Source organism: Marmota marmota, unplaced genomic scaffold (genome assembly GCF_001458135.2).
Source record: "Marmota marmota marmota unplaced genomic scaffold, marMar, whole genome shotgun sequence".
Classification (NCBI taxonomy): Eukaryota; Metazoa; Chordata; class Mammalia; order Rodentia; family Sciuridae; genus Marmota; species Marmota marmota.
Window position 1 is genome coordinate 33,937,473 of NW_026000082.1, and position 12,847 is coordinate 33,950,319.

Sequence of the window (12,847 nt, forward strand, 5' to 3'; positions counted from 1 at the left end):
AGATTTCTCGGTCCTTTATTTTTATCTCCCTTACATATACTTTCAATAACTTTCTTTTTTTGTGTGTTATCACTTTTATTTTTTCCATATTTTTATTGATGCAACTTTCAATAACTTTTAATAATAAACCCTTTTCTTACCCTTATTCTCCTTGTTATACTCCAGTCCTAATTTAACCCAACTTTCTACCTTCCCCATAAAATGTACACAAACAACATTATTGGATAGAATTATGTACCTAAGTCACTATTTGCACTCTAGTCATAGAACTTCAGGTGGGCACCCAATGTGCTTTGAAATCCTACATTTCCTTAACAAATTCTGTTAAATATTTTACACCGCTTCTTTCAAAGAACCAATACTCACTTTTCCTTACTCTTGAATGATCATGCCTTCTCCAATAAAAGCTATGGTCAGGAAACTCCCTTATTATCTCACCACCACCAAATCTTCAAATCTGCCTATTTTCTTGCTTCCTTGTGTTTTAATGGAAGTAGTATTCTTATTCCTGTCTGATGTACATCATTTTACTTGTGTTCCGTAGTCCGACCTGTCTCACTTTTCTCAAGGACTTTAGTACTATTGTTATTCTCCCACCACTCCTACATCATTATATTTTTCTCTTCTTAATCCTTCCGGAGAGTAAAGAGATATGCTGTGGTATTTACCATCTTCACACACTAATAAAACCCCCTGGGGTTTCACATCTTATACTAGTTGAAGACTTTCTCTCTGTTTTGTGGCATATCAGAAGCTCTGAAAAGAGTTGCCCTTATTTGCTCATCTCCCATTCACTCTTCAACCTACTCAATTTAGCTTCATGTCCCCACTCTTCCAGCGAGATTTCTCCTGTCAAGGTCATTTGTTATTTTCTTATTGCCAGTTGTAGTAGAAATATCTCTTTTATGTTCTGCCTCCCACCATATTTCCTCCTATCTTATTCCTTTGATGGTCATTCCTTCCTCATGCAGAATGCTGAATACTGATGGGCCTCAGGGCTTAGTTCTAAAGCTGCCATCTTTTCTCTTTCAGAAACCTCCCATTCATTACATTACTTTAAACATATAATAGATTATTAATGAATCCCAATTTTATATTTCCAGTCTGATATCTCCCCTGATTAAAAAAATTTTTTAATATCTTCATATTAATAATTTATTTTTAAGTTATATTGAGGATCAAACCCAGTGTCACACGTGCCAGGCAAATGCTCTACCACTGAGCCACAACCCCAGCCCCAATCTCCCCTGATTTCATTTAAATATACAACTGCCTTTTTGAGATCTCTACTTAGATGTCTGAAAGGGAAGTCATACTTAAAATGTCTGAAGAAGAGCTTTATCCTCAAGCTCCCATCAAGTCTGTTCATCTCCTAGACTGGCTCATCATTGGAAGAGGTATCACTGTCTCATCGCTCTCAAACTAAAAACCTAGAAACCATCCTGCAATTCTGTTTTCCTTATTTCCTACTACACCCAAACCCATCAGAACATCATTAGTTGTGTCTTCAGAGTGTATATCAAAGCCTTGGCTCACTATTGATATTCTACTCTAAGCCAACATATTACTTCTCTTCTCCTCCTATTCATAATGATAGATTATGCCTTGACTCTTTATAATCCTTTCATGATTCCCAAGTATTGCCGAGATCAAGCTTTATTCATTATCTAGGAGAGTTAAAATTGGCCTAATTTTCCCAGAATGTTTTGATTAAATTAAATTTGAAGGGAATAAAGTTTTGAGTTTGTCAAGTACGTGTCATCACAGTGAGAACCATGTAGAAGTCAAAGGATCTTACCTTTCATTATATGTGATGGGTTTTAAAAACTTCCCCGTCATTAAAAAAAAATTTTTTTTAGTTGTGGACAGACATAACACCTTTAATTTATTTATTTGTCTATGTGGTGCTGGGGATCAAACCCAAGGCCCCACACATGCAAAGCAAACACTCTACCAAATGAATTACAACCCCAGCCCATCCCCTTCGTTTTTGACATGATGATTATAGATGAATATCACCTTCAGGTGTCCAATAATTATTTTTAAAGACTTCAAACAATGACATTGGATAATATCTTCTATAATAAGCTCACAGGTATTGATTGCCTTACTCTTTTAAAAAAAAATCCTTCTAGTTATAGTTGGACACAATACCTTTATTTTATTTATTTTTATGTGGTGCTCAGGATCAAATCCAGTGCCTCACACATGCTAGGAAAGCGCTCTGCCACTGAACTACAGCCCTAACCCTTGGACAAGAATTGGTCCCTTGTCTGTTCTTGACTGGGGTTTCCTTTTGGGTTCAGGTACTCTTTCAGTGAACCTAGCTAGATACAAACTTAGTTGGTTCCAGTCCCTGTTGACAATAGAATAGCTTCTTTTATTGTTGTTGAAGGAAGTTCTTGAATAGTTCAGGAGTCTGATGAAAGCATTTTGCAATGTAACTGCCTACAATGTGAACTGAAATAGTGCCTAATGAATGGCATATAGCTACCTGTCAAACTTGAATCAAATATTTACAACATTTATCTCAGATGTAATCATAAGGGTCATAGCTTCACAGCAGCTTTTTCAATGTAAAATCATGGGGGTCAAGAGATACCACCTGGTAAAGTCACTTATACCTGACAGTTTATCAGAATATCACATCAGTTTCTTAAGTCTGTCTCTACTTTGCCAAATGTAAACAAAGCCTTTACTATGCACATTAAAAAAAAAAAACAGTACTGTACTTGCATCTGTTTTACCATTCTTTATATACAACAGTAACAACAATTTTCTAATAAAATTGGTTACTTCCCCCCAAAGATTTGGAGATCATTCTTATCGTCTTTTACTAAGAATAGAATAAGCACCCAGAGAATGAATAAGCTGAAGAAGCATAATGTGATTTCCCGGATACAAACTTGCTTTTTAAGTTTTCCTGAGCACAGCTGAGAGCTTAGAGGGTTACTTTATCTATGGTTTTAGATCATTGATTGGTAAAGATATAAATCAGTTGGAATCAGCCTTTGGCTCTTTTCCATACCCCTGTCACCCCACATTCTCAATTCTTTCATTGTCTCTGAAAGTCTACAAACAGGTCTATAAACACAAAAGTGGCATTTTTCTGCTACAGTCTTTTTCAAACTTTGTGATATCCAAACTGTGTTCTGTTAATTTAGTTTGAACGACTATGCAGTGGAATGTGCAGTTTTTCCATTTCATTTTTGAAATGTTCTAACTTTTTTGCCTGGTGATATTATCTTTTTTTCAGTTATGACATGCACCGATTACATCCCTCGCTCATCCAATGATTATACCTCACAAATGTATTCTGCAAAGTAAGTTGAATGATTATTTTTGAAATATATGTATACCTTTTCACTTCTCATGCTCTGTCTTTATTCCTATTTCTGTTTCCTCTAAATATAATCTATGTAAACCCTTTTTTTTTTTTTTTTTTTTTTTTTTAATCCAGGTATTGAACCCAGGGTCACTTAACCACTGAGCTGCATCCCCACCCCTTTTTGTATATTATTTAGAGATAGGGTCTCACTGACTTGCTTAGGGCCTCACTAAGTTGCTGAGGCTGGCTTTGAACTTGGGATCCTCCTCCTCAGCCTCTTGAGCCACTGGGATTACAGGCGTGTGCCATCATGCCTGGCTACAACATCCTTTTAAAAGGTAGATAGTTGCGTGGAATAGATTACTGTTACACAGGAACCCACTGTAAATGAGTAGACACTGAAAATGGAAAATACTGTTAGTTGGCTGGGGATATAGCTCAGTTGGTAGGGTGCTTGCTTCACATGCACAAGGCTCTTGGTTCAATCCCCAACACCACCAAAAAAAAAAAAAAAAAAAGAAAAGAAAAGAAAAAAGAAAAAGAAAATACTGTTAGTGATCAAAACATACTACTGATTGATCTGTGATCCTTTTCTTTCCTCTACCTTAACCCAGAAATTTAAAAATCTGCTCAAGATGGCCCCGGTTTGGGACTTCTCAGCTTAATCTCTGTTCATTTCCTTGTTTGAGGAATGTCCTCAGAGTAGAATTGGGCTTAAAGTTAGATAGATTTGGTGGATTGAAGTCACTAAGAGGTAAGGTAAGGTCAGCGTTAAGACCAACCAGGTTAATCATTTCAAGATGGATAGGTGCAGAACAGTATATATACCAAATTACCAATTGTGAATTAGTGAAGAGATAGACCTATGCATGCATAGACAAGTATAAGTATGCTTATTAAGCCAGGGTATATTCTTATGCATTACAAACATAGGAGACATAAAGAAATGGTGAGAGGTGCCCCTGTGAGAGTTGTAAAAAGAAATTGGCATTTTTTTTCTAGTTGTGCCCATTTTTCCTTTTGAATTTTGTATTAAAAATAAACTAATTAAAAAGTCAACTCATTGAGTTTTTTGTTTCTAATCTGATATTAACACTAATGGCCTTGCCTAGTCATTTTCATGTGGTTTTCTCTGTGAGATGATTAAACCTATTCTGTGGGATTATTATGAAGAAATTAGATAATAAATATAAAAACACATTTGAGCTTTGAGATCTGCAGACACATGAAAAAGGATACTGTGATCTTTCAATTTTTTTTTTAAGATGGACACAGTATCTTTATTTATTTTATTTATTTTTATGTTGTGCTGAGGATTGAACCCAGTACCTCACATGTGCAAGGCAAGCGCTCAACCACTGAGCTATAACCCCAGCCCCCTGTGATCTTTCTTATCTCTGAAAATGAATCCATCCAAGGTCACTAATACTTCAGACTGTTCCCATATGACTTGAATAGCAACTATTATCTGAACTGTTTCCTGAGCTCAGATCTAGCTATGAATACAGTCTCTTGGGGTCCACTGAGTCATGAATATGTTACATATGCCAAATAAAGTATTTGCATACCTGCTACATTCATTTTATTAGCTGTGCTTTCTATCTTAATTCAGATCTCCTTACTACATATCAGAAACATTGTATTGTGATTTTAACTGGACCTCCATTGCAGCTTTACCTCCTTCTAATTCATTTTAGAAAACAATGTCAAATTAACCTCTATTAAAGAATAGCTTTGACCTTGTCCTCCTTTGCTCAGCAATTTAGTGCCTCCCAGTTGTTTCAGATGTGTCTGAACTCTTTTAACCAGGGGCTTTGCTTTATTTTTCTGCCTCTTTTATTTTTTAATATTTATTTTTTAGTTGTAGTTGGACACAATACCTTTATTTTTTTATGTATTTCTTTTTATGTGGTACTGAGGATCGAACCCAGGGCCTTGCACGTGCTAGGTGAACGCACTACCAATGAGCCACAACTCCAGCCCCAATCTTTCTGTCTTTTGCTCGTTACTTTTCTTCTCAATATACTTGCCTTAATAATATAGTGTTTGTTCCTTAGAGACTGAAACCCTTGCTTTCCTTCCTCTGTACCAGGGCTTTTTTCCTTCTAGAATACTGTTTCTTTTTAGAAACATCCTTAGAAAATGTTTTTTTAGAACACCCTTTCTCTCCTGATTATGTGTACATGCTATCTGCTCAGCTCACATACCATTTCTTTGTAGCCTTCCCTTATTGTCCTTTACCTCGAAAGTTGCAAAAAATCTTTTCCCCTGCTACAACATATACCTTCCACCCTTATTTTGTTTTTATTACATAAATAATACAATAATAATACAAATAACATTTTTTCCTTGCATTGGAAGTACATCATAATATACCAAATAGAGTAACTGATACTCAAACATTCAGTGTAATTGCATGGATGAAATGACAGGTCAGCTAGCCAGTGTATGAAGTCCCAGGGACTTACCTGCTGAATTCAAATCCTTAAGGATTCCTGATTGGTTGCCACCAACTAGTGATGGTATTGCTCTTACTTAAATATCAGTGGGGAGATAAAGTCTTAACTGAGATTTCTTAGACGTTATTAGTTAACCTGGCTCTTATTTTATAAAGCTTGATATGAGAATATTAGAGTTCACCCCTACCCTTTGTTTTCTGATATGGTCATTTGCCTTTTCTTTCTTTTTAGTTGTTGATAGACCTTTATTTTCTTTATTTATATGTGGTGCTGAGAATCAAACCAGTGCCTCACACATGCCGGGCAAGTGGACTATCACTAAGCCCCAACCCCAGCCCCCCTCGTTTGCCTTTTCTCAATCAGCCTCATCCTCTTCTCCAAGTCCAACTTTCCTTCTCAGAACTTTAGTTTAGCCCAAGGAATTGGGTGGAGAATGAGATCCAATTGCCAATTCTTTTCTATCTAGTTTTCTATTATTTTAGGATTTTACTCTGTATGAAGACATAAATAAGGGCATAAATATTTTTAGTTCTTGTGCCTCGCCTCACGTAGTGCCTTTTATGTACTACATCATGGATGTTTGTAGGATAATAATTGGAACTTGGAAGGATGTTTGAAAGTATTAAGTTTTCCATAAAATTTTTCCTTAGGTGGATGTAGTAGAACCTGAAAAAGAAAAAAGCATTCAGCTTTCTGACCATAAGAGCCATTTTATGTGGCAGATAAGCTGTCTCATTTCTGATTTTTTAACTTTAGTGTTATTAATTATTTTATCTATTTTTTATTACTAAAATAACTCAGAGTTTTTGTTTTCTTGAATTTTTCATGAAAGTTTTTGTTTTCTTGAATTTTTCCAGACCTTATGCACATATCCTGTCGGTTCCTGTTTCGGAAACTGCTTACCCTGGGCAGACTCAGTACCAGACACTACAGCAGTCTCAACCCTATGCTGTCTATCCTCAGGCAACACAAACATATGGACTACCTCCTTTTGGTAAGGCATTCTATTATAAGCAATTTCTACAAATGTTGATTTTATACTCCAGAAGCTTCAAAAAGCAAGCATGGCTAATCAGGAAGCTGAAAGATGTGTCATCTTTTACAGAGTTCTTATTCAGAACTTGGGTATACAAGATGTTTAATGCATGTAATATAAAATTGTTTTCCAATACTCATTTGTTCACTCACAAAAATTTAGCTACTTCCAAAGTTTAACTCTGAAGCTTAAAATCTTTAAAGTGTTTGAAAAGCTCTTTGAAGAATTACTGTTGATTTAACTTATTTTATATATAGCATGGTACCATAGTTAGGTAAGCATAAGTATATTTTGAAATGGCCAATTTTCTGCCCAAACCAGGTAGTCTGGATTTTTTTGTATGTTATTTAATACTGGGACACTCGACAACTGAGCCACATCCCCTGCCCTATTTTGTATTTTATTTAGAGAAGGGTCTCACTGAGTTGCTTAGCAACTCAATTTTGCTGAGGCTGGCTTTGAACTCTCAATTGTCCTGCCTCAGCCTCCCAAGCCACTGGGATTACAGGTGTTCGCTACTGCTCCCAGCTAAAATTCAGGTAGTCTTAATGTCCAGATAAAATATGCCTCCTAAAATACTCTATGGTTGGTGGGGTTTTGCTTTTTGGTTTTGGCCAATTTCTCTCTTTCCCGTCTATGCTCACCCCAGCCCCAAACTGATCAAATGTCCTGCTAAACCAAAAGTCATCTTTTTTTTTTTTTTTTAAGAGAGAGAGAGAGAATTTTAATATTTATTTATTTTTTAGTTTTCGGCAGACACAACATCTTTGTTTGTATGTGGTGCTGAGGATCGAACCCGGGCCGCATGCATGCCAGGCTAGCGTGCTACTGCTTGAGCCACATCCCCAGCCCCCCAAAAGTCATCTTAAAACGAGAAAATCTCCAATTTTCTATAACCTTATCATGTGCATAGGGAATTATTTTAATTGGTTTTAGGTATCTTGGACATGAACTGAAAATCAGAGTGATTTATCAGACGTTAATTTGAGGTTTTTTGGGCACCTAATTTCTATGCTGATTTTTCTGTGTGTGTGTGTGTGTGTGTAAATTGATAGCTATATGCAGTGTGCTTTATTGCCCCTTGTCTGTTTTTCTAGCACTGGTGTTAGAAAATTTAGAGAAATATTTTAAATATGTAATATGTTAATAAAATTATGTCTTTGTAGACTTTATTTAAACAAGCTGGGAATTAGAAAAATTTCCAAAAATCACCACATAGATTCTGGATGTGTTAACTGTTGCCTGCCTTTGATTTCTACATTCTTATCTTTCCTGGCCCATTTGGATAGTCTTTTATTATGTTATGTCAGTGAGTGTTTTTTTGTGTTTTTTTTTTTTGTGTGTGTGTGTGCCAGTAATTAAATCCAGGGGTACTGAACAATTAAGCAACATCCCCAGCCCTTTAAAAAATTTGTTATTATAAGACAGGGTCTTGCTAAGTTGCTTAGGGCATCACTAAGTTCCTGAGGCTGTTTTCAAACTTGCAATCCTCCTGCCTCAGCCTCCCAAGTCCCTGGGATTACAGGAGTATGCCTCTATTCCCAGCTTCTTAGTCATATTTTTAACCAGCCAAGACTCTTTCCTTTTGGAAAGAGAACCCTCTGAGAATATTTTTGTGATTATTTTTATTTGTGTATATTAAAGCTAATTTTTGGACAGCTAATAATTATAAAGTAATTATTTTCACATTTTTTACCCTCTATTTTGATTTGAATTTATTATGAGCAAGTCCAAATCATTTACAACATTTTTGAACAGTTAATCATTCCTGCTGTTGTATATGAAATAAGATTCCCATTATCTCTGAATTCAGTTTATGGAATGGCTAACATAATACCATGTGCATAAAGATCCTAGGTATTGTATCTATTATGATCATTTATTTCTAAATTATATATATTTATAAAATTCTGTTAAAAACGTAGAGGAGGGCTGGGGACATCTCAATGGCAGAGCGCTTTGCCTAGCACGTGTGAGGCATTGGCTTCCATCCTTAGCACCACATAAAAATAAATAAAATAAAAGCATTCTGTCCATCTACAACTGCAAAAAAAAAATCTTGGACAAAACATCGAAATGTTGTTTATGTTGTAGAAAAAATTTGATAATTAAGGCTCTTTTGATTTGTTTTTGTTTAATATCTGGGAGTAAGAAAGACTTGTGTTATATAAATTCTTCTGTCAGTAATTGAGAGAGACAGATAGTCATTAACTTGACTTTAAGTAATATATAACACTTACTGGGGAAGAGATATTTAGGTTGAGGTAACATGAACAATGGATGTAGCATATTCTCAGATTTTTTTTTTTTCCGGAGCTGTGTATAACAGGTGTTTGTATGGGACTGGGGTTGTAGCTCAGAGGTATAGTGCTTGCCTAGCACGTGCAAGGCGCTGGGTTCAATTCTCAGCACCACATAAAAATAAATAAATAAATAAATAAATAAAGGTATTGTGTCCAATTACAACTAAAAAATGTTTTTTTAAAAAAGAGATGTTTGTAGTGCTTTTGAAAGTTACTGTATCATTAAAAGACATTTTCTTGGGTTTTAATACCTGCATTTTGGCAGTTTGTTCACTTAAAAGAAAGAAAACATTTCTTTTGAAAATAAGATTTTGGTACTGCCTATTTTAAGATTAGCTAGTCTGTTATTTTATTTCAGATGTAAATAGGACTTAGAGAAAACCTCTTATAATAATCTATTTTTTGAGTACTTACTTTGTCAAGCAATTTTACACCATATATTATTGTCTCATTTAGTCCTCAGAATAGTCCTAAGCGGTAAGTGGTAACATTTTCACTTTTGATAGGTAGGGAAACTAAGACTTGGTTAAATCACTAGCCCAAAGTCATACAATTAGTAAATGCCCAGGGTAAAAATTGAACCTACATCTGTTTAATTCCAGAGGGACTTATAAATTCACAACTGTATCAAAAACATGGTCTCAGAATCATGTCTGAAATTAAAAAGTTTTTTCCTCTCACAAAAAGGAGAAAAGAATAGAAAAAATTTTAGGAAGGTTTGTTAGAAATAATCTTTTAAAAATGAGGAATGGTCTGGGATTGTGGCTTAGTGGTAGAGTGCTTGCCTGGTATGCATGAGGCACTGGGTCCGATCCTCAACACTGCATAAATATAAAATAAAGACATTATATCCACTAAAAACTAAAAAATAAATATTTTTTAAAAATGAAGAATGCTGATCGTTTTCTTTTCTGAACTATTATAGGAGTTGGATGGGATAGTCGAATAGAAAAAGAGATTAGAAGTCTTAATTCCTAGTGATCTGAAGAATTTTATGTGAGGAAAAGGATTTATTTCTAAGGGTTATATACAATATGTTCTTAGTTGCCACTCTTCTGATTTACTTAAAAAAAATTTAATGTGAGTTGGAATATTTGGAGATATGTTAAAGGATGGTTCATTTCATTTCACTTAGTAATATTTTTTGTGATACTTCTTTTGTAATCAGGAGTAGTACTCAGCTTACACTATTAGTGTATATAAAATAGTTCAGCCAAATTAGTTATTGAATCAGCAAACCAATATAGTCTTACATTTTTTTCCTAGCATGTGTGTCCTTCATTTCCTAATTAAACTAATTTCTAAAGAGCCATGACTCTGATATATACTATAAACTGAGTGATCAGATTAGAGTGGTAGAATTTATGATAAGGCCCCCACCCTGGGGCATCAGAAGACTAACACTCAGGTATAGATTTACTTTTTCTATAGTCTCTCTAAGCAGGGTATTGGTGCACCAAAGCCTGAAAGGGCTCGAAAAGCTTTCTAGTCATACTCCTGGCACAGTGTACTAAGAGTCAAGATACCGGCTGGGCACGGTGGTACACACCTGAATCCCAGCAGCTCAGGAGGCTGAGGCAGGAGGATCAAGAGTTCAAAGCCAGCCTTAGCAAAAGTAAGGTGCTAAGCAACTCAGTGAGGCCCTGTCTCTAAATAAAATATAAAATAGGGCTAGGGATATGGCTTAGTGGTTGAGTGCTTCTGAGTTCAGTCGCTGGTAGACAAAAAAAAGAGTCAATAAACCAGAGTTTGTTTTTCTCATTTGTTGTAAGCAGTAGTTCTGTATTGTCAGACCATTTATTTGGTCATGTTACTTATTAACTGGAATTCTGCACAAGGTGCCTTTAATGAAAGATATATACGTGTCTGAAGAACAGGACTACAGTGATACTGGAGGCAGTATTTTTATTGTCTTTTATTTAACTGTTTCTCATAAAATAATTTTATATTAAATATCTAATTGTGTTTCTGACCAGAAATGCATGTGCCCTTATAAGAGAGACCAGTTTATAAATATTGTACAGTTTGAATATAGGTAAATAAAATTTAACTCACACACTAATAATAAAAGTATTCTCACTTGATACATTGTTATTAATGAGATATTGCTTTAGTATACTATAACAATATGTTCACAAATTAATACCTCATGGTCAAAACCTACTTAGAAAAGATATTACATTGATTACAATATATCAGGAAATTGTGACATTTAAATTGTAATTTGCTTACCAAAAGAGTGATACATAACCACCAAGAATTAAGGCACTGATATTTGTAGGGGTTCTGTGTTTGGGATTGAGGTCTCTGATAACTTCATGAATGTGGCATGCTTGGTGGCTAGGAAGTTTCTGTGCAAAGACACAGAAATGTCTGGCTGCTGGGAAAACTTCTGTGCAAAAACACAGGATGCCTGGCTGCTGTATCACTCACTGTCCTTCATGAGGAAACTGTGTTAGAGTCTTTATCAGCCTTGACCTTGATTTCAGGCACACAGCTCCTGGGAATAAAGGAACTCTCTTATTAGACAACCACATTATTTCACTGAGTCTAAACCTGCTAACGGTAACTTTATACAGTGGACTTTCTTGAGAGCTACACAGAGCTCCGAAGGTTGCATATTGCAACTTAGTATGTAACTGATAAATAAGCTGCATAATGTTGCTAAGTCTGTAACCTGCCCAGTAATACAATGAACAATATGTGCTAATGATGCCAGTGGCCTAAAGTAACCTATTGATATAAATAAAGCTTGGCATCTTGTCCTGTCTGCCATTCTGCCATCTTTCTTTCCTGCCTCCGCATCTTGTCTCTGTGTCTCCTTTTTATTTTCTTTACTGATAATTGGCATTTCACATCATACGTGTTTTTAAAATGATATCTTCACTGGGCACAATGGCACATGCCTGTAATCACAGTGACTCAAGAGGCTGAGGCAGAGGAGGATGGCAAGTTCAAAGTTAGCCTCAACAGCTTAGTGAGGCTGTCTCAAAAAACAAAAGGGATTGGGGGTGTAGCTCAGTAGTAAAGCTCCTGTGGGTTCAATCCCCAGTACCCAAAATAAATAAGTAAATAAAAATAAATCCTCAAACATTTTTATTGTTGAAAATCAAACTTAGCAAATATTACCTTAGGACTGGCTGACCTGGACAAGGTGTAGTTAAATGACCATGAAATAAATGGAAGGGGCAGTTCTCCTAATTCATACTAAAGATATTATTATTCCATCTTCTCAGATAAGTTATTTCATGTAGTTCATAGATAAGAAAAGAATATGCATCTTTTTATGCATTAAGGGTTTGAGACAAAGCAGTAACCATGTTCCAAGGTGAACCTAAGATTTTCACATTTCTTTTTTTATTATTATTTATTTATTTATTTAAATTTATATATGACAGCAGAATGCATTACAATTGTTATTACACATATAGAGCACAATTTTTCATATCTCTGGTTGTGCAAAATATATTCACACCAATTCGTGTCTTCATACATGTACTTTGAATAATAATGATCATCACATTCCACCATCATTTCTTATCCCATGCCCCCTCCCTTCCCCTGCAACCCCTCTGCCCTATCTAGAGTTCATCTATTCCTCCCATGCTCCCTCTCTCTATTCCACTGTGAATCAGCCTCCTTATATCAAAGAAAACATTCAGCATTTGGTTATTTGGGATTGGCTAAATTCACTTAGCATTATCTTCTCTAACTCTATCCA

At 35.4% G+C, this 12,847-nt stretch overlaps 1 protein-coding gene across 8 annotated transcripts in view; it reads left to right on the top strand.

Moving 5' to 3' along the window:
- The window catches only part of Eya3 (EYA transcriptional coactivator and phosphatase 3), a 102,505-nt gene that overhangs the window by 43,694 nt on the left and 45,964 nt on the right, over positions 1-12,847 (top strand). For 7 of the 8 annotated variants that reach the window (XM_048816002.1, XM_048816001.1, XM_015485413.2 and 4 more), the window contains 2 exons: positions 3,257-3,323; positions 6,645-6,781. In XM_048816002.1, coding sequence (XP_048671959.1) covers positions 3,257-3,323; positions 6,645-6,781 — 204 coding nt within the window. The remainder of the gene's footprint in view (positions 1-3,256; positions 3,324-6,644; positions 6,782-12,847) is intronic. The other variant, XM_048816005.1, reaches the window with a different exon arrangement.